Source organism: Phyllostomus hastatus, unplaced genomic scaffold, assembly GCF_019186645.2.
Source record: "Phyllostomus hastatus isolate PE091 unplaced genomic scaffold, TTU_PhHast_1.1 phas_contig_17, whole genome shotgun sequence".
Classification (NCBI taxonomy): Eukaryota; Metazoa; Chordata; class Mammalia; order Chiroptera; family Phyllostomidae; genus Phyllostomus; species Phyllostomus hastatus.
The window spans coordinates 19,106,292-19,126,466 of record NW_025333664.1 but is presented as its reverse complement, the minus strand read 5'-3'; the positions used below and the strand labels follow the sequence as shown (position 1 = coordinate 19,126,466).

The 20,175-nt window shown below is 39.1% G+C and overlaps 1 protein-coding gene across 2 annotated transcripts in view; it reads right to left on the bottom strand.

Moving 5' to 3' along the window:
• The window catches only part of PIGU (phosphatidylinositol glycan anchor biosynthesis class U), a 94,286-nt gene extending 76,851 nt beyond the window's left edge, over positions 1-17,435 (bottom strand). The window contains exons 1-4 of one of the 2 annotated variants that reach the window (XM_045832995.1): positions 17,195-17,271; positions 12,148-12,212; positions 7,955-8,025; positions 406-465 (exon numbers count right to left, since the gene is read on the bottom strand). In XM_045832995.1, the coding sequence (XP_045688951.1) occupies positions 406-408 (3 nt within the window). In that variant the 5' untranslated portion in view covers positions 409-465; positions 7,955-8,025; positions 12,148-12,212; positions 17,195-17,271. Of the gene's footprint in view, positions 1-405; positions 466-7,954; positions 8,026-12,147; positions 12,213-17,194 lie in introns of both variants that reach the window. The other variant, XM_045832994.1, reaches the window with a different exon arrangement.
• Positions 17,436-20,175: the final 2,740 nt, after the last annotated feature.

Sequence of the window (20,175 nt, the reverse complement as noted above, 5' to 3'; positions counted from 1 at the left end):
TGTGGAGGGCCAACTGCATACATTGATCTGTGCCATTCTATACAGGGGACTTGGGCATCCAGGGATTTTTGGTATCTACGGAGGGAGCAGGGAAGAGGTGTCCTGAAACCAATGCCCTTAGATACCGAGGGACGACTTAAGTTTGGGGGGAGTAAAAAGTTACATCATATGCGAATCTTCAACTATGTGGGGTGGGGGCGGCAAGGTTAGCACCCCTAGTCCCCGGCATTGTTCAAGGGTCAATTGTACAGTTACAGTTCTATGAATTCAAATTAAAAATAGGTGTTTGCTTTTATACTCTAAGAAACTCCTAAATTTCTAAAATAGATTTTTTTCTTAAAAAAAGATGAAAGACAATACAATTTAAAATGTATACACATTGATTTTATGTAGAAGTTTGCTTACCATAAATACCAATTCAGCATAGTCAATCAGGAAATGAAAGAGGTATATTATTAATGGAGTCTGCAGGAGAAAAACAAACAGGCAAATTAAACCTTACTATTATCAGCTTCTACCATAGTAGGGGGTGGGGTTAAAGCTATTCTGTCAGCAAAAATTTCTTTCCTACAATACTGTTCTATGCTAGTTGGCCAGTGTACAGAGGGAGAATAATTTTGTACAACTGGATCATTTTGTGCCACTGGAAGTATCTGCTAATTGAGTAAAGGTGAAAATAAGGTCCAACATGTTAAATACCTGTTTAAGGTATAAGGTGAACTTTAGTTCTAAGATGTATATAATAATAGCCAAGGGGAACTACACAGTGGATCAAAATTGCTGAACTCATAAAATATATTGGGAAATGTTTTTTCCTTTCTTCTGTTCTTTGAGATGTTTTATAGGATTGGTGTTATTTCCTTCCAAAGAGTTGGGAAAATTCATTCACCATGAAACCATCTCATCCTGGGTTTTCCTTAAGAGAAGATTTTAAAGTACATATTCGATTTATTTTCTTACATGTCTGTTTATTTATTTTAGAGAGAGAGAAACATCCAGTTGTTGTTCCACTTATTTATGCATCGTTGTTTCTTGTATATGCCCTTTTGGAAGATCGAACTGGCAACCTTGGTGCAGTGGAATGATGCTCTATCCACCTGAGCTACCTGGCCATGGCACAGATTCAATTTCCTTCACAGATAAAAACTATTCAAATAGTGTTAGGTGAGGTAAACTGTGGTTTTTTAGGAATCCGTCCATTTCGTCTAAATTTTCAAATTTCTTGGCAATAACTTGTTCATAATATTTTACTTTTTAGTGTCTATAAAACTATAGTGATGTTGCTTTTCATTCCTGATATTGGTAATTTGTACATTCTCTTTTAGATCTTAAATTTTGCCGAAGACTTCTTTTTTTTTTAGATTTAATTTATTTTTAGAGAGAGGGGAAGGGAAGGAGAAAGAGAGGAAGAGAAACATCAGTTGGTTGCCTCTCTCACCCCCAACCAGGGACCTGGCCAGCAACCCAGGCATGTGCCTGGACTGGGAATCGAACCGGCAACCCTTTGGTTCACAGGCCCACACACAATCCCCTGAGCTACATCAGCTAGGGCATTGCCAAAGATTTCTTAACTTTATTAGTCTTTCAAAGAACCAACTTTGGGTTTGCTGATTATTATTCTTTGGTTTCTATTTCATCAATTTCTGAACTTTACAGTATAATATACTGAATTATCCTTCAACCTATTGCAGGATAATTCCTTCTTCTCTTTCTATTGACACCTAGATCATTTTCAGAATTTCTTCTGTCCTAATAAATTCATTTTAAGGCAATATATTTCCTTATAAATAATAGATAAATAACTGCAGCTTCAGCTGCATCACACAAGTTTTGATAGCTGTTTTTTAAAACTATTCTGTTCAAAATTTTCTAATTTCAATGAGATTTCTTTTTTTAGACTACTTTATTATTTTAATTGATTTTAGAGAAACAGAAGAATGGAGAGAGAGGGGAACATCAATCTGTTGTTTCACTTATTATTCCATTCATTAGTTAAATGACTACATTTAACCCAAGAACATGCTAATTGATTTTAGAGGGAGGGGAAGAAAGTGTGAGAAAGAGAGAAACATTGATAAGTTGCCTCTCGTACACACCTACAACCTAGGGGACTGGACTGAACCCACAACCTAGACATGTGCCCTTACTGGCAATCAAAGCTATGACCTTCAGTTTACTGAACGAAGCTCCAACCAACTAAGTCACATGGGCCAAGGCTTGTCTATTATATTCTTAATTTTTTATGATGTTTTCCAGTTGTAGAATTTCCATTTGACTCATTTTTATATGTTATAGCTCCCTGGTGAAATTCTCTGTCTAATCATCTCTTTTTTGAACTTATAATTATTGGTCACAGTTATTTTTAAAATCCAAATTTGATCATTCAATATCTAGATCACCCATGAATCTCTTTTTATTGCCTTTTTTTTCCTGTCATTTATTATGTTTGGTAATTTTTGACTCAATGATAGACGTTTGTGTTTGAAAAATTGGAGAGATTCTAAATGAGTTTATTTTCCTCCAGAAAGGATTTCTTTAAGCTCTGGTAAGCAATTAGAATAGAATTATAGCCTATTAATCTAATTAGAGATTTACCTAATTGGAAGCTGGATTCAGTCTTTGTAAGACTAGCCTATAAGGTAGTCTACCCTCCTTCCTCAAGTGTAGACCTTCAGATGTCCCAAATGAAAGCCAAGTTCTCTACCAGAGCCATGCCACCTTGGTTGGCTATGCACTCAAATTTATAATCAATCCCTCAGCACCGTGAGATTGCTGATAGCTCCTTAACCTTTTACCAGCCAGTTTCCATTCTGTTTTCCTGCCTCTCGGCCTGTGCCTGTTTCGAACTGGTAAATGCATCAAAGAGAAAGCAGCTTAGAATGTCGGTCTCACTTTTTGAACTTTCTTCTCTGGGACCTTAGCTTTCAAATAGATGTTTTTTGCATTCATACTGCTTTTCTAATAGTTCTAGGGAGGAGGGTTGGTCTGCTACTACAAGCCAATTCGCTGATCCGACCAAAACCATAGGAAAGTGCACGACTTGGTTTTTAGTGAGCCCATGCTGGTAACTCAGGAGCACCTCTTCCCAACACCAACCACATGCAAAAAATGTGTTCTATATTGTAAAGGTCATTAACAACCTTTTTAGTGAGAATAAACGAGTGTGCTAGAAAAAACAAGGCTTCCAGTCAGACTCAGGTTTAAAACCAGGTTCTACCTGTGTACCTTTGGGCAAGTTGTTTTCCTCTCTGAGCCTTAGTTTCCTCAGCTATAAAATGAGAATAGTGACCTATTTCACAGGGTTCTTTTTTTTTTTAAGAATTTATTTATTTTTAGAGAGGGGAAAGGAGGGAGAAAGAGAGGGAGAGAAACATCAATGTGTGGTTGCATCTCATGCACCCCCTTCTGGGGACCTGGTCTGCAACCCAGGCATGTGCCCTCACTGGGAATCGAACCAGCGACCCTTTGATTCACAGGCCAGCACTCAATCCATTGAGCTACACCAGCCAGGGCCACAGGGTTCTTAGGAGGATGAAATGGTATGTGCACAAAGTACTTAGCATACAGTAAACCTCAATATATTAGCTACCTGAGATCAACTTTTTACCTCTTTTTGAAAACAGGGGCATCAACTTTGCCTTTGAAAGTTCTAAATGCATTAAGCTTTTACAACTATCTGCTAATGGGTTCTTTTTTTTTTTTTCATTTATCTTTGTTAGTAAAAGGTAGTAACTTGATATTTATATTACCAATAGCCTCCTTTCAAAGTATTGTGATACTTCAGATAATTTAGAATGACTCTAAATCAGTCTCAGAAATATCAGAACAAATAGTTTTCTAAAAGCCTATCAGTAAATAGGCTGGTTTCCATAATGAACTAATATGCATGTGGTAGTTTAACTGCATATAATCCTATTATAGAGAAGCCTATATTGAGTATAATTTGTCTTTATGCTACATCTCCACTGGGTGACCACTCCCAATCAGGGTAAGATATATATGAATAAACTCACAATTTAACTACCAGTACTCAGCTAAACATAGAACACAGACACATCTGTTGAAGGCAGTCATAAAAATCTAATCTGTGGCTGCTAAATTCCCTTTTTCTCTCGTGTACAGATTTTCCTTCTCCATTTTCACCTATTCTTACCTCTCCCTAGGAACTAGATAATAGAATCTGTTGAAGATTAAGAAACAATGTCAAAGCAATGATAAACTTTTTTCAAAAGTGTTCTTTTCATTTGGCTTAACATAATTTTATTTCTTTATATTTTATTACTTAAAGATAATAAAATATAGCTGGCTCTAGATTTATGAACACCCAGCTTACAAGAAAATTAACGCATAATCAAGAATGAGGAATGAGTTTAATGATTCTGAGTTTAAAGTTGTCCCCGCTGTTTTCAGGGGGAAGCAACAGTTCTTGCCCCTTAATTCATAGTTCTTGAAGGTAAACAGTCCTAAAGGGCTTATTTTTATACAAGTATAGAGATGTAACATGGTTCTTGTAGCTAGAAATTACTACCTCATGTTGTTACCCTCCTTTACACACACACACTTCTGAAGAAGAGTAAGAATGTGTTCTAGGCTTCCTCACTGTATCTAAGAATGCATTTTCCCAGAGACACAAAATTTTAAACTATGGTTAAGTGACTAGACAGAGCTTCTTTCCATTTATTCATTCAACATATTCATTCTTTCTAAAAGGACTATTTCACATCTTCCTCTCTCCACAACCTTCAACTTCCCTCCCACTTCTTACTTCCAACCAACAGGTTTATTTCTTATTCCACTAAAAGAAGCAATTAGATGAGGACTACCTTATTTTCCTACTACCCAGATGACCAGATTCCTACATCTAGACCTATGCAATATTCTCATATTAACAGTGATGAATTTCCTTTTTTCTTATCTAAAGCCAAATCCTCCACCCACAAACTGGATCCCATTCCTTCTTGCCTCCTTAAAGACACTGCTCATTCAATTATCATCTTTTTTAACATTATCAGCTTCTCAGTCCACAGGTTTATTTCCATCAGCAACTAAATATCCAGATCCTCGTATTTAGAAAGTCTTCACTAGCCCTGGCTGGTGTGGCTCAGTTGGTTGGAACATCATCCTGTAGATTGAAAAGTCATGGGTTCAATTCCCAGTCAAGGCACATGTGTGGGTTGCAGGTTCAATCTCTAGTCAGTGCATGCAGGAAGTAACCAATCAGTGTCTCTCTCACATTGATGGTTCTCTCCCTCTTTCTCTCTCCCTTTCCCTCCCTCTAAAATCAGTAAGCATGTCTGTGGGTGAAGATTTTTAAAAAGTCTTCACTAGACATCTTCCTCTAGCCACCACAGCATTTCTCTGCCCTCCTTTAGACTAGAACTCCTCACAAAGGTTGTCCCCGCCTCTAAGTACTTCAACCAGTCTCTTGTCCTTACAGTCCACTGAAAATACTGTTGCCAAAGTCTTCAAAGATCTCAATTTTGGCATATCAATCATCAGTCTTCTGTCTAAATTTCCCCACTTTGCAATAGCGTTTGACATCATTTTCAGCTCCTGCCTGGAAACACCTCCTTCATCAGGCTTCCATGCACTACACTCTTAACTTTCCTCCTCACCTTTATTTGCTAGCTCCCCTTCCCTTCCCAACCTCAATGTATTGGAATGTCCCAGGTGTCTGTATTCTTCTTTACTCCCTAAATTTAGTCCCTATGTGTCATAGTTATCTATTACTGTGTAACAAATTATCCTAAAACTTAGCTTAAAACAACACGCATTTATTATCTTGCATAGTGTCTGAGAGTCAGGAATCCAGAAGTGGCTTAAGTGAGTAGTTCCAGCACTGAGTCTCTTATGAAGATGCAGTCTCTAAAGGGGTTTGCATACCTGCTTCTAAGCTTATTCATTTGGCTGCTGACAGGAAGGTTCAGTGCCTTATCACAAAGGCCTCTCCATAAGGTTGGTCACGACATGGCTTCTGCCAGAGCAAATGATCCAAGAGACACAAAGTCTAAGATTAAAGTTACACTGTCTTTTATAACCTAATCTAGGAAGTGACATACCAGCATTTCTGCCATATTCTATTGGTCACACAGACCAACTCTGGTATGACGTGAAAAGAACTACATGAGTGTGAATACCAGAAGTTGGAAATATTTGGGGGCCATCTTGGATGCTGGTTATCATACTAGGTGATTGCATCCAGTCTAATGTTTTCAAATACCATCTATACACTGATCCCAATTTTATACCTCTGGTCTGGACCTCTCTTCTTGCATTTCACACTGGTATGGACAATTGCATTAATACTGCCATTGGGATATCTACCCACATTTTGCCGTGTATAATGCATACTTTTTGGCCTAAATTTTTTAAAAAGATTTTATTTACCTGCCTGGCGTAGCTCAGTGGATTGAGCGCGGGCTGCGAACCAAAGTGTCGCAGGTTCGATTCCCAGCCAGGGTACATGCCTGGGTTGCAGGCCATGACCCCCAGCAACTGCACATTGATGTTTCTCTCTCTCTTTCTCCCTCCCTTCCCTCTCTAAAAATAAATAAATAAAATCTAAAAAAAAAAAAAGATTTTATTTATTTATTTTTTTTAGAGAGAGGAGAAGGGAAGGAGAAAGAGAGGGAGAGAAACATCAATGTGTGGTTGCCTCTCACACGTACCCCACTGGGGACCTGGCCTGCAACCCAGGCATGTGCTGTGACTGGGAATCGAACCAGAGATCCTTTGGTTCGCAGCCCCCGCTCAATCTGAGCTACACCAGCCAGGCTGGCCTTAATTTTTGAGAGAAAAATAAGGATGCACATTATATATATGGATAGTACTAATTCTATATCTATATAGATGTTTTTAATTATTTTATTTATGTGTATGCATTAAAAGTGTAACTCTAGAAAGCAATAATGATACCTGTATGCAAAATAATACCCTGAAATACAATAATCTATTTTGTTTCTAAATATAAATTTTAAAATAGTGACCCTGGCTGGCATAGCTCAGTGGATTGGGTGCAGGCTGCGAACCAAAGCATCGCAGGTTCGATTCCCAGTCAGGGCACATGCCTGGGTTGCAGGCCATGGCCCCCAGCAACCACACATTGATGTTTCTCTCTCTCTCTTTCTCCCTCCCTTCCCTCTCTAAAAATAAATAAATAAAATCTAAAAAAAAAAAAAGGTTGTTAAAAAAAAGTAAAAACAAGACTTTTTCGTGTAAGTTTGGACCAAACACATGTGTACACATTGTACATGGCAAAATATGGTAATAAGCACTTCAAACTTAACATGGTGAAATCTGACGATTTTCTACCCTGCTAAAACCTGTTCCTCCCTTAGTATGCTTAATCTCATTAAATACTACCACCATTCACTCAACTGCTCAGGACAAAAATCTGCTATCTTGTATCCTTTAATCCTCTCTTGCCTTCATATCTCACATCAAATCTATTCACAAGTCTACCTCTATAAAAATATAACTATAATCTAGTCAATGTTGAAAGAATCTAATCATTTTTCACCATCTTCATTGTTACCACCCTAGTTCCAAAGCACACCATCCTGCTTAGACCACTGTATAAGCACTCTAATAATTTTTTCCCTGTTTCACTTCTTGCCCCTAGAGTCAATTTCCCTCACGGTATCTACAACAGTATTTATTAAATGTAAAATAAATATGAGTACTTCTCTCCTGGTCTAAAAGTTTCCATTGTCTTTCAAATCACAGTAAAAATACAATCTACTTTCTATTGAGAGCTGCTGGGGTCAGCGAAGGATCTTAGGATGGCCGGGTGAAAACTTGCTCTAAAAGGCAGTGACTGAGCCTCGAAGGCCATGTTTGAGGAATATGAGAAAGAGCTGGAGAAGATGAAGAACATAATTCCATCTGATCAAATGACTACTGAGGATGTGAATAAAGTCTTCCCAGAAACCAAATAAGACAAGAAATATCCCACCTGGCCTCACCAGCCTGTTGAGAATTTATAAACTTGAGTCTGGGAGGAAGCTCTGGCTCTCCTATCACAAACTGTGAACAGTAAAAATAATTATATTAGAAATAGATAGATAGAAAATCCAAATTCCTAATTATGTCTATAAAAGTCCTACAGCCCTGGCTGCATGACTAGGTTGGAGCATTGTTCCTTGCACTCTAAGGAAAGGTAGTGGCTCGATTCCCAGTCAGGGCAAATTCCTATGCTGCATTGCAGGTTTGATCCCCAGCTGGGGAGCATACAGGAAACAACCAATCGATGTTTCTCTCTCTCTCCCCCACCCCACTTCTATCTCTAAAATCAATGGAAATGTGTGCTTGGGTGAGGACTATTTTTTTTTAAGTCCTACATAATGTGGCCTCTAATTTTTCTCAAAACTTACCTTTATTATTTTTCTCCTTGTTCATTCTGCCATAGCAACACTGGCCATCTTTCTGCAACTCACAAATGCCAAGCTCATTTCCAAATCAGGGCCCTCATATAGCTTGCTGGCTTCATTTAGATCTCTTATTCAAATTACACTTCCTCAGAGAGCCTTCCCTGAACACGCTATCTAAAACTGTAACACATATGACCATCACTCTTTACCCCTTTACCCAGCTTTAATTTTCTACATGTGCTTACCATTAACTGATATCTCATTTTGTAAACTTTAGCTTTATTGGAGAAAAGTTAGTATAAAATACACTGTACATATTTAGAGTGTGCAATTTGATCAATTTTGACCTATGTAGCCATCCATGAAACCATCACCAGTCAAGATAGTGAACATATCCACCATTCCTAAAAGTTGATCAACTTTACTATTCATCCCAAAGAACCAACTTTGTTTCAGTGATTTTCTACTGTTTTTCTGTTTTCTATTTTATTTTTTTCTACTCACATCTTTATTATTTCTTTTATTCTGCTTTGGTTATTCTTTGCTTTTTCTTTTTCTAGTTTCTTAAGGTAGAACTGAAGTCATTGATTTGAGGTCTTTCTTTTCTCAAATAGGCATTGAGCACTATAAATTTTCCCCTAAGAACTGGTTTAGTGACATCCCGCATATTTTGATAGGTTGTGTTTTCATTTTCATTCAGTTCAAAATACTTCTTAATTTCCTTTCTGGTTTCTTGTTTAATTCATGGGTTATTTAGGCATATGTTACTTAGTTTTCAAATGTTTGGGGATTTTCCAGATACCTTTCTGAGGTCAATTTTTTATTTAGTTCCATTGTGGTCAGAGAATATACTTTGTATGACTTCAATCCTTTCAAATTTGCTTGAGTCTTGTTTATATGATCTACCTTACAAAGGTTCCATATATACTTAAAAAGATTATGTGCTTTGCTTCTATTGGATGATATGTTCTGTAAACGTCAATGAAGGCAAGTTGGTTGATAGTGTTGTTCAAATCTTTTATATCTTTGTTGACTTTTCAGACTACTTGTTCTATTAATCACTGAGAGAGAGGTACTGAAATCTCCAACTATAACTGTGGATTTGTCAGTCTCTCCTTGCAGCTCTATCAGTCTTCATGTATTTCAAAATTCAGCTACTAGGTACATAAATATTTAAAATTTCTATGTCCTCGTGGTGAATTGACATATTTTTTTTACTCCTCACCCAAAGATATGTTTATTGATTTAAGAGAGAAAGGAAGAGAGAGGGACACAGAAAAAGAGAAAGGGAGAGGGAGAGAGAAACACTGATGTAAAAGAGAAACAGAGAAACATCTATCGGTTGTCTTCTGACAGGGGATTGAACCCACAACCTAGGTATGTGTCCTAACTGGGATCAAACCCACAGCCTTTCAGTGTATGAGACAACATTCCAACCAACTGAGCCACCTGAGCAGGACAATGAATTGACTTCTTTATTGTGATGAAATGACCTTTCTTATCCCTGGTGATATTCTTTGTTCTGAAGTGTTTCTTTTTCACATACTCATTATCTGTTTCTCATACAAATGTAAGTACCCTGAGGCCAGGGACAATATCTTATTCTGTACCCCCAGCACGTTGTAGCATGGCTGGCACTTGGTACATACTTAACAAGTTTTTATTAAAGGAAAGCGAGAAGGGAGGGAAGGACTAGAATACACAAGCAGGTATAGAGCTACACAGTTGTTATCAAAAAAATAAGTGATAGCCCTGGCTGGCATAGCTCAGTGGATTGAGCGCGGGCTGCGAACCAAAGTGTCGCAGGTTCGATTCCCAGCCAGGGTACATGCATGGGTTGCAGGCCATAACCCCCAGCAACTGCACATTGATGTCTCTCTCTCTCTCTCTATCTCCCTCCCTTCCCTCTCTAAAAATAAATAAATAAAATCTTAAAAAAAGTAAGTGATAAAAATGTGCCAGTCCTTGTTTTGAGGAGCATACAATGGGTGAAACGAATACAGAGGCAATTTTAAGAGTGTGATATGAGCCATGAAAAGGATAAGCACAAGACACTCTGTAAAACACAGAAAGAACATCGAACCTCGTCTAAAGTGATGAGTGATGGCTTCCTGGAGGGGTAAAACTGAAGCTAATAACAGAAAAGAGAACCAATCACAAAAAGAGGGAAGAATGGCCCTCCACAAGGAGACAACAGCATAGACAAAGACACAAAGGTAATAGAGAGTATGTGCTGAAGCCTAAAGTATGTCAGGACTCTCTCAGGGGACTCCTATCCTATCTAGAAAACACACAGCCCTGGGTCCACAGCACACTGAGCCCTCATGGCTAGTGGGCTACTCTGTTATGCCCAGATAACCTGTTCCCAGTAACTGGACCGAGTGCCTATTAAGAATCTCTTAAAATATTCCTATTTCTGCTAGTAGTTCTTGATATTGTGATTTGATTAGACAGTAATACAAAGATAATGGAATATGAATGCAAAAGACAGTTGTTATCTCCATGACTACCAAGTTAAATGCTTTAGAAAAACTAGATTGAGGAACAACAACAAAAAATTGTTCTCAAAGTAGGTATATAAGGGAGACAACTATAAAAATTGGGGGTTACGTACTGGCTGGTGTGGCTCAATAGACTGAGCACCCACCTGTGAACCAAGGGGTTGCTGGTTTGATTCCCAGTCGGAACATATGTCTGGGTTTCAGGCCAGGTCAGGTCCCCGGGGTGGGGCATGCGAGAGGCAACCACACATTGATGTTTGTCTCCTCCTCTTTCCCCTCTGTCTAAAATAAATAAATAAATCTTTTAAAGAAATGTTCTAAAAATTGGGAGTTAAATTGCCAAATTAGAAAACTACTACTTTAAAATGATATGGTCAGTGGGAAGAGGGAGAAAAGCGAGGAAAAAATGTGGTTGCTGCGGTGAGTAGGGCCCACAGAGCATTATCTCATAAGGTGTTTGGATTTCATCCTGAGGTCTGTGGTGAGGCCCAAAGATACCAAGCAGAATAGTGACAAAATCAGATTTACATTTCAGAAAGACGGCTCTGACAGTAGAACAGAGTAAAGGAGCAAGACAATGCAGAGAGACTTCTCAGGAAGCTGTCGGAGTAACACAGACAAGAAATAATGGTAAACTAAGAGTGATTTTATGATTCTTAAGAACTAATTTTATGGGTAAATAGGCTTTTGTGGGCTTCCTAAGAAACCAACATTGTTATCACAACATTCATAGGAAAGCATGTTCCAAAGAATCAATTACATGTTGATTAGCACACAACCTATTCATACACTGGGGACTGTTTACAATTTACTTGCCATTAAAAACAGTAACTTCTACAAAGTCTCATCTGCCTCCAGAAGTACAATCAATCTGGATTATTTCCACTGTAATTGTGAAACCTTCTTATGTGAAAGACATCTAGAAAAGGGCTATTTCTAAATATGATTTTCAAAAATAGATCTTTTTAGCCCTGACCCGTGTGGTTCAGTTGGTTGGGCATTGTTCCACAAAGCAAAAGGTTGTGGGTTCGATTCCCAGTCAGAACTGGGTCAGTTGCAGCGTCAGTCTCCAGTCAGGGTGCAAAAGAGATGCAACCAATAGATGTTTCTTTCTCACATCGATGTTTCTCTCCCTCTCCCTCTCTTTCTCCCTCCCTTCTCCCCTCTCTCTCTCTCAAAATATTTTTTTTCATGTTTATACTAACTACAGGTTAGGCTTTGGTACCTATGACTATAAATTACTCTTAGTACCCAGAAAAGAAAACAAGAACACTTACTTCATGAAACACTGCTCCTGAATATGGAGACACTCCCAAGTCCAACAGTGAGAGGCCTTCAACCACTGAAAAGTAAGACATACAAGTTCACTCTTACTTCCAAGATATATGCTGATGGCCATAAACCAGTGTCAGATACTCCCCAGGACAAGGAGCCTTATAGTTTATCTACCCCCTTTACCTCATTCCCAGAAATTGGGTTTAAGTCTTGCTTTGAACATTTCTTATCACGGAGAGCTTTCTTCCATAGAGTATCCCTTTCCATTGTGGCAAACCAGTCATTATGAGAACATTTTATACTGAACCATAAGTCCTTTGATCTCCTTGTAACTTCCACCTACTCTAAAAAGTGCTTCATTTATACATATTCTGCTCCAATCCAAAACATAGTAAGATAACAAACTAGATGCTCATGAGAAATGTTCATAGGTGGGGAAATGAGCAGTCACTCTCACATGTGCTTTGAGTGACATTTCTATTAACTTTTCTTCAGGCAATATGTACTTTTTAAGTGTGTGCTTTTTGACCTAGAAATGATTGTTCTTAAGGCAATTTATCTTAGGGAAATAATTGGACAAGTACTCAAAGAACTATGTTCATTACCATGCTCAAGAATAGTGAAAAATTAAAAATAATCCCAATGTCCATTAATGAAGATTTATTTAAATGAATTATGTTTTTGTGTGTATGTATATATAGATATAGATGGATAGACAGATATACTCTACAGTTAAAAATTATACTATAATATAAATTGAATAAAAAAAAAGCTCTTCTTTACAGACAATTGTATGTATCAAATGCAGAAAGAAAGATGGAAACAGAAAACCACCATTTGGCAGACCCCACAGCAGTAACTGTAAAATGCAAGTATCATCAATGAATACGAAAATTAGTGGGTAAAAATATAATGAGAAACAGTATTTGCAAGGGGAAAAATAATAATTTTATGTGAATAAACCTGACATTTACTACCTTAATCAAGAGACTGAAATTTATACCACCAGTAATACAGGGTGGGGCAAAAGTAGGTTTACAGTTGTTCATATGAAAATAATACAATAATTAATGAGTAATAACACAAAAACAAACTCTATTTCAAGTACTCATAACTGTAAACCTACTTTGCCCCTCCCTGTATGCTGACCAGTTGACATTGTCAACATCAAATGCCTACTGATACTTTCCACTGAGATGGGCATAAAACACTTCTGTGGTCCTCATGCCAAAAATGTGGCATCCTTGCTAAAAACACATAATTCCCATCTAACCATGAGAAAACATTAGACAAACCCAAACTGACAGTCAAACTAATTGGCCAGTATTCGCTAACAATGTTAAGTCTGAAGAAGTGTCCCAAATTGGAAGAGACTAAGGATACATACCAACTACATGCAATATGGGATCATGGACTAGATCTTGGATGAGAAAAAGAACATCAGTGAAATGACTGTTATAATTCCAATGAGATCTACAGATTAGTTCATAGTATTGTATCAATGTTAATTTTCCAGTTTAGGTCACTATACAATGGTTATGTAGGATGCTATCCTATATCCAGAAGAAGCAGGATGAGAATAAACAGGAAGTTTATGCATATTATTACATTTTTAAATACCCAAACTTATTTCAAAATTGAGTTAAAATAAAAAAGTATACTACAGATATATATTTATTGAAGGAAAGGTGTCCATGAAATACTCTTTAAAAAAAGCAGGTTATATAGCATAGCATATTAAATATGATAAAATTTTATTTTAAATATTTTAAAGCATTCATTCATTTAATTATTTGAGAATATGTAGTTAGTGATAAATGCCTCAAAATAAACATAAAACATAAAAACAATAAAAGTAAACAAAGAAAGTTAACAATGACCAACCACCTCTGGGTGATAAGAGTACAAAAGATGTTTAGTTTCTTTTATCTTTTCTTTATTTTCTGAATCTTTAGCAATGTACATGCATTATTTTATAATTATTAAAAAGAATACGAGGTTGTGGGGCTAGGTGAAAAGGGTGAAGGGATTAAGCACACATACACACAAACTTAGAGACACAGACAACAGTATGGTGAGTACCAGAAAAAAATAGGGTGGGGTAGAAAAGAGTAATAGGGGGATAAATGGTGGTAGGAGACTTGACTTGGGGTGGTGAACACAAAATACAATATACAGATGACATGTTATAGAATTGTACAACTGAAACCTATATAATGTTGTGAACTGATGTCAATAGACAGAAAAAATAATGTTAAAAGAAAGTGAGTGAAGATGCATAAGAAAAAAGACTGGAGCCACAAAAACCTATAAAATGTACAAGCTTATATATGCATATAATATCTCACAAGTATATACAAGAAACTAATATACATGAGAAACTGTTCCCTTTGGGGGATGAGCTGGGTGGTTATAGGAGAGTGGTGGAAAGGTGCCTTTTAATTATACAGCCTTTTGCACCTTTGATTTCTGAACCATGGGACTGAATTACCTGTTCAAACATAAATTTATAAAACAGAATTCAAATTATAAAGTCTGTTTAAAAAACTATATATTGTTAATGAGTGGCCATAAATATGGCTTTAAACTTTACAGACACCCCCTAGAAGAAAACCTAATCAATTACACAATTCGTGGTGGCTATAAAATAAAGCAAATCCCACGATTCAAGCAAATTCTAACTGGTCCTTACACTAGGACCAGAAAGAAACTTCCCTCAAGGAGCCACATAACAAGGCTGTGTAACACAGCTGTTAAACCCTTCACTAACAGCATTACTAGAGACTCGTGGAGATGATTCATCAGGCCACTTCACAAGGCACTCTCAATCTAAGTCAACGGCATCCTATCAGAGTAGTAAAAGCCTCTCTACAGAGGAACGGTAACATGCTGTCGAGGAACATCAGTCTCCACTGGTTTATAATCCAGATGAGGATTCTGGGTTATGTAGCTAGAGAAACACACTACAGGACTTTCAGATAATAATCTAAAACATAATCTCTCTGTATATATTTTGTCTAGATATTGTACATCAGTGAATGTGTTCTTTGGCAAGTGCCTGGAATGTGGCTCTGCTATCTTAATTATTAAATATGATCTCATACTACTTAATAGATAATTAATCTGGAGAGTTATTAACCTCACATAAAAACATAAAAAAATAAGACCCATGCCATCTTGTACTCCCATCATCTAGAACATCAAAAAATGTAGGAAGAGCATAAACTCACCATATTTTTACTTAAATACGTTTAACTTTATAATAAACTTCATACAATAACCTTATTTTTTCTTGTTTTGGTACACGTGATTGAAAACTTGGACGTGGTCAGTAGTGTGTTTGGGAACATCTGAGCTATCGACCACCAAAATCCTCTAGAATATAACAGTTTCTCTATTTCATGTGTAAAAGAATAATCAGGGCCCCAAATTCTACTATCTATAAAAATGTTTCAATATTTTGCTGGAAATATTTTAGGGTAGGCTTCACAAAATGCCTACTTGGGTAAAAAAATTTTTTAACCCTTTTTAAAAAAAAAAGAACCCACAGCTTTAAACCATTCTTTTTCCTAAAAGAATGGAAACACACACACACACACACACACACACACACACACACACACACACACAAAATCCATGAAAAGTATACCAGAGCAACTGAATAACATTTCTGCTTCATGGGATTACCCAAGAACTAATGTTTTTGATTAGTTGACCATTAAAGTTTCATTAATTATGGTCAACTATTCTAAAACGTAAGTTGTTTTAATAAAGTCTCTCAATTCTTAACTATTCAATTCCACAAAGCAAGAATTCTTATTTAGTTAACTTGATGTACTTTTCCTGAGGGCAATAATAAAAACCTATCATCTATTATAAGACAAACACTGTCTTTGAGCTTCCCATATCAAAAAGGGTAAACGCCCTGGCTGGTGTGGCTCAGTGGATTGAACACCAACCTGCAAACCGAAAGGTCGCAGGTTGGATTCCCAGTCAGAGCACAGGCCTGGCTTGCCGGCCAGGTCCCCCGTTGGGGGCCTGCAAGAAGCAGCCAATCCACATCGATATTCCTCTCCCTCTCCTTCTCCTTCCCTTCTCTCTAAAAATAAATAAATTTTTAAAATTCATTAAGCTCCACACTTATTATATGGGCACTGTATATATAGTACTTCAGTTAAAAAAAAGTTTAAAAAAAAATCTTCAAACTCTGGCGCTCTCCTAGCACCCACCCCATTTCTCCCTTGCTTTGGACATTCCCCATCTTTCAACATTTCTTGATCCTGTTTACCTCCTGCTACCTGGAACTCCCCTTTCTCTAATCTCCCTTTCCAAACTCTATGTTCTTCAAGAGTTAGCTCAAATCCTTCAAACTTAGGAAACTAGAACTTTCTTCAGGGTCAGAACTCCAAGGAAGGACCTGGATGGACACTGGAAGCACACTTGTCATAAATGATTGTAAATGTTTGTTTCTCCCACTGGAAGGACCTGTGGATCCTTCAGCCCAAATTCTGTCTCATTGCAGGCGCTAATACAGAACAATGTTTAATGAACATCTTAAATAAAGACAGTAGAAAACCCTGCATCTAAGTCCCAGACTGAGAATAGGCGTCTAAGCACCTCACCAACGCTTCTTGCTTAGGCAAGATTGGCCCCCTCACCAGGGACCCCTTCACACACCATCCCATAACCCCGGGAGCACCACTTGCGACCCCGCCTTAAATCCCGTGCCCTTCTCAATTCCCACTCCATCCTGCATGCCCTTTACTATCCCGACCTCCCTCAGACCATGCCCCGGGCTCTGGACGCCAGTGGGACACACCCCCTCCGATAGCGTCCCTCAGGTAATCCGGCTCTCAGGGCCCAAATCTCACCAGGAAGCTCCACGACCCCTCCCCTCAGCAGCCGAGTCCTTAGGCCCCGCCCCCCGCCCTCTGAGGACTCCGGAGCGGGTCAGAATCCTGAGCTTGCGGCCACTGCCGAGCCTCTCATTCACAGAGGCCAGGAGAGCACAGACGGTATTTGGCCGCCTACTGGAGCCGGTGGCCTCACCTCTCTTCCAAGAGCTCAGTGGGGATACCACCTCCACTCGCTCGGAGATGAACTCAGCCAGACTGGAGCGGAACAAGGCCGCCCGCACTGTCACGGCCACCACCAGCACAAGGGCCAAGGCAGCCGCCATGGTAGCTGGGGCGGGCGCGCCGGCAGGGAGGCGAACGCGAGGCGGAAGAGCCTCGCGACCTGGGCACCACTTCTGTAGTTCTGCGACCCGCCGCGCCTGGCTGGTACCCTCGGAGCTGCCAGACACAGAACTACCACTCCCAGGAAGCCTTGCGGCCACACAGGGAGAGACGACGGAAAGCGGGGCATGTCAAATTTGTAGCAAAAGGTTGGGCGACGTCTCCTTTGGTAGCTAGTGAATTGTAAAGGCACTCAGGGGTCGAAGTGCTGCTGAAAGCGAATAGGTGAAGGCGGTTATCTTCTTAGGATTCTGAGACAGCTTTAGAGATGTTAGTTTTACTCTTGTGTATGTTTTGTTTGTTTTTAAGATTCCATTTATTTTTAGAGAGGGGAAGGGAGGAAGAAAGAGGGAGAGAAACATCAGTGTGAGAAACATCAGAAACACCTAGCAGAAACATCCATCGGTTGCCTCCCAAATCAAGCTAGCCCGGGGGCATTAAACTGCAACTCAGGCAGGCGCCATGACCCGGAATCGATCCAGGGACCTTTCTTTTGCACCCAACCAACTGCACTTTACTGGTCAGGGCTTGCGTGTGTGTGTTTTTAATGGTTAAATGTTTACCTATTTTTAAATCCTCACCTGTGGACGTGTTTATTGATTTTAGAGAGAGGGAAAGGGGGAGAGAGAGAAAGATGTGGTATGTGTCGGAGAGGGAACTGAACCACTACCCTGACGGGAGATTGAACACCGGACTTTTCAGTGTCCCGCACAAGGCTCCAGCCAGCTGAGCCGCACTGCACAGGACTTCCTTTTATTTATTTATTTATTTATTTAATATTTAGAGGTGAAAGGAAGGAGAAAGAGAAGGCAAGAGCGAGAAACATCAATGTGTGTTTGCCTCCTGCACACCCCCAACAGGGACCTGGCCCACAACCCAGGCATGTGCCCTGAGTGGGAACCGAACCTGCGGCCCTTTGCTTCACAGGCCCGCCCTCAATCCACTGAGCTATACCAGCCAGGGCTGTTTTTAAAGAATATTAAATATGTATTCATGTATTTATAATTGTGTATTGAACACCAACTGTTGCCAGGCACTATACTGGATTCTGAGGATACATTTTGGAGTAATAAACAGACTTGTTAGCCCTGTGGCTTTGAACAAGTTATTTAGCCTTTCTGTGCCTCAGATCTCTCATCTGAAAAATGTACTGGTTGCTGACTCCTATCAGCCTGCTAGAAATGACTGAGGAATTCTTTAAAAATTTGCCAGGTGCACCCTGGCTGGTGTGGTTCAGTGGATTGAGTGCCCGCATCTGAAGCGAAAGGTTGCCTCTTCCATTCCTGGTCAAGGCATGTGCCTGGGTTGCTGGCAGGCCCCCAGGTTGGAGGCTGGCTAGAGGCAATGGGTATCTCTCGCACATTGCTGTTTCTCTCCCTCTTTCTCCCCCTCTCTCTACAAGTAAATAAATAAAATCTTTTTTTTAAAAAAATTGCCAGTTGCTTTTCAACACATCCATTATTAAAAATTAAATCACATAAACTTACAATAAAATAAGTTGTATTAAAAACAAGATACCCTGACAGGTGTGGCTCAGTTGATCTGACAGTCCTGAAAAAGGAATCGGGTTGGATTCCCAGTCAGGGCACATGCCTGGGTTGGGGCGGAGGCAACCTAGCCATGTTTCTCTCCCTCTCTTTCTCCCCTCCTTCCCCCTCTCTAAAAATAAATAAAATCTTTAAAATAAGTAAATAGTTAAAAAAAATAGAGATCATTATATCCCCAGGTTCTGTACTGGGTGTTGGGGAATATTGCACTAACAAAGTTATACCCCTGCTTTTATGGAACTTAGAGAGTAGTTGCAGAGTCGTAACCTTAAGAATAACACAGGTAACAATAAAATCACAAACCATGATGACAGAAGAAAGGAGGGGAGCAGGTTGCTAGCAGAAGGCAAAAATCAACCCTGTAGCTGATGGCTTTCCTGACCAGTGGGAGGAGCAAGTCTCCTTTGGAAGAGGGGATCATGAAGGAATAGAGAGAGGCGCTGTCATCCTTTGAGCCCTGCTCTGCCAAGCATTGTGCCATACTTTTAACACACATTAGCTTATGTAGCCTGTACAGCCTTCCCAACATTTCAGGGTTTTTTTTCCCTTTTTTGTAATGCAAGTGCCTGTCTGAAACTATGCCTGAGGCATCCACTTCAAGATGCCATCTTGAGTAAACATTGCCAGTCACACAGCTAAAGAACCAGACTGCCTCTCCTAGCTGAGGCTCCTTAACTTACCATTGGGCAACCTGTTTGTTTGGATTTTTTTTCCCCTCTTTTTTCCAGGGCTTTAAATTCCTGCTTTTTAAATTCACCAATAACATGAAAGCCTATGAAACCCTAGGCCACCATCCTCAACCCCCCTCCCCCCAAAAAAAGCAGCACCCCAGGCCTGTGAGCTCACTCTGCTCTCGCACACTCTCCCTCCCCCCTTCTTTAACCTTGTGCTGCCTCAGGTGTGTTGTGTAATTTGCAGGGCTTGCAGGTCTTGTAAGTAATAAACCCTATCTTTTCAAAGTTTCCTGATGATTATTGCTAAAGGGTATCTTGAAATCATAATAAGGACTATCAGGGCTGGTCCAACTACAACATTGTAATTGATAGGCTAAGTGAGACCAGTACAAAACAAGTGTTGGTGTTTTCTTTTTACATAAAAGGAGGAGACATGTATTACATCATCTTAGGGTAAAGAATATTGCATCATGAAAAGTGGAGGAGATTATAACACAGTGAGGACTGAACAAGATTATGTAATATAAAATGCTTAGCATATAGCAAGTACTTAATACACATTATTAGCTATT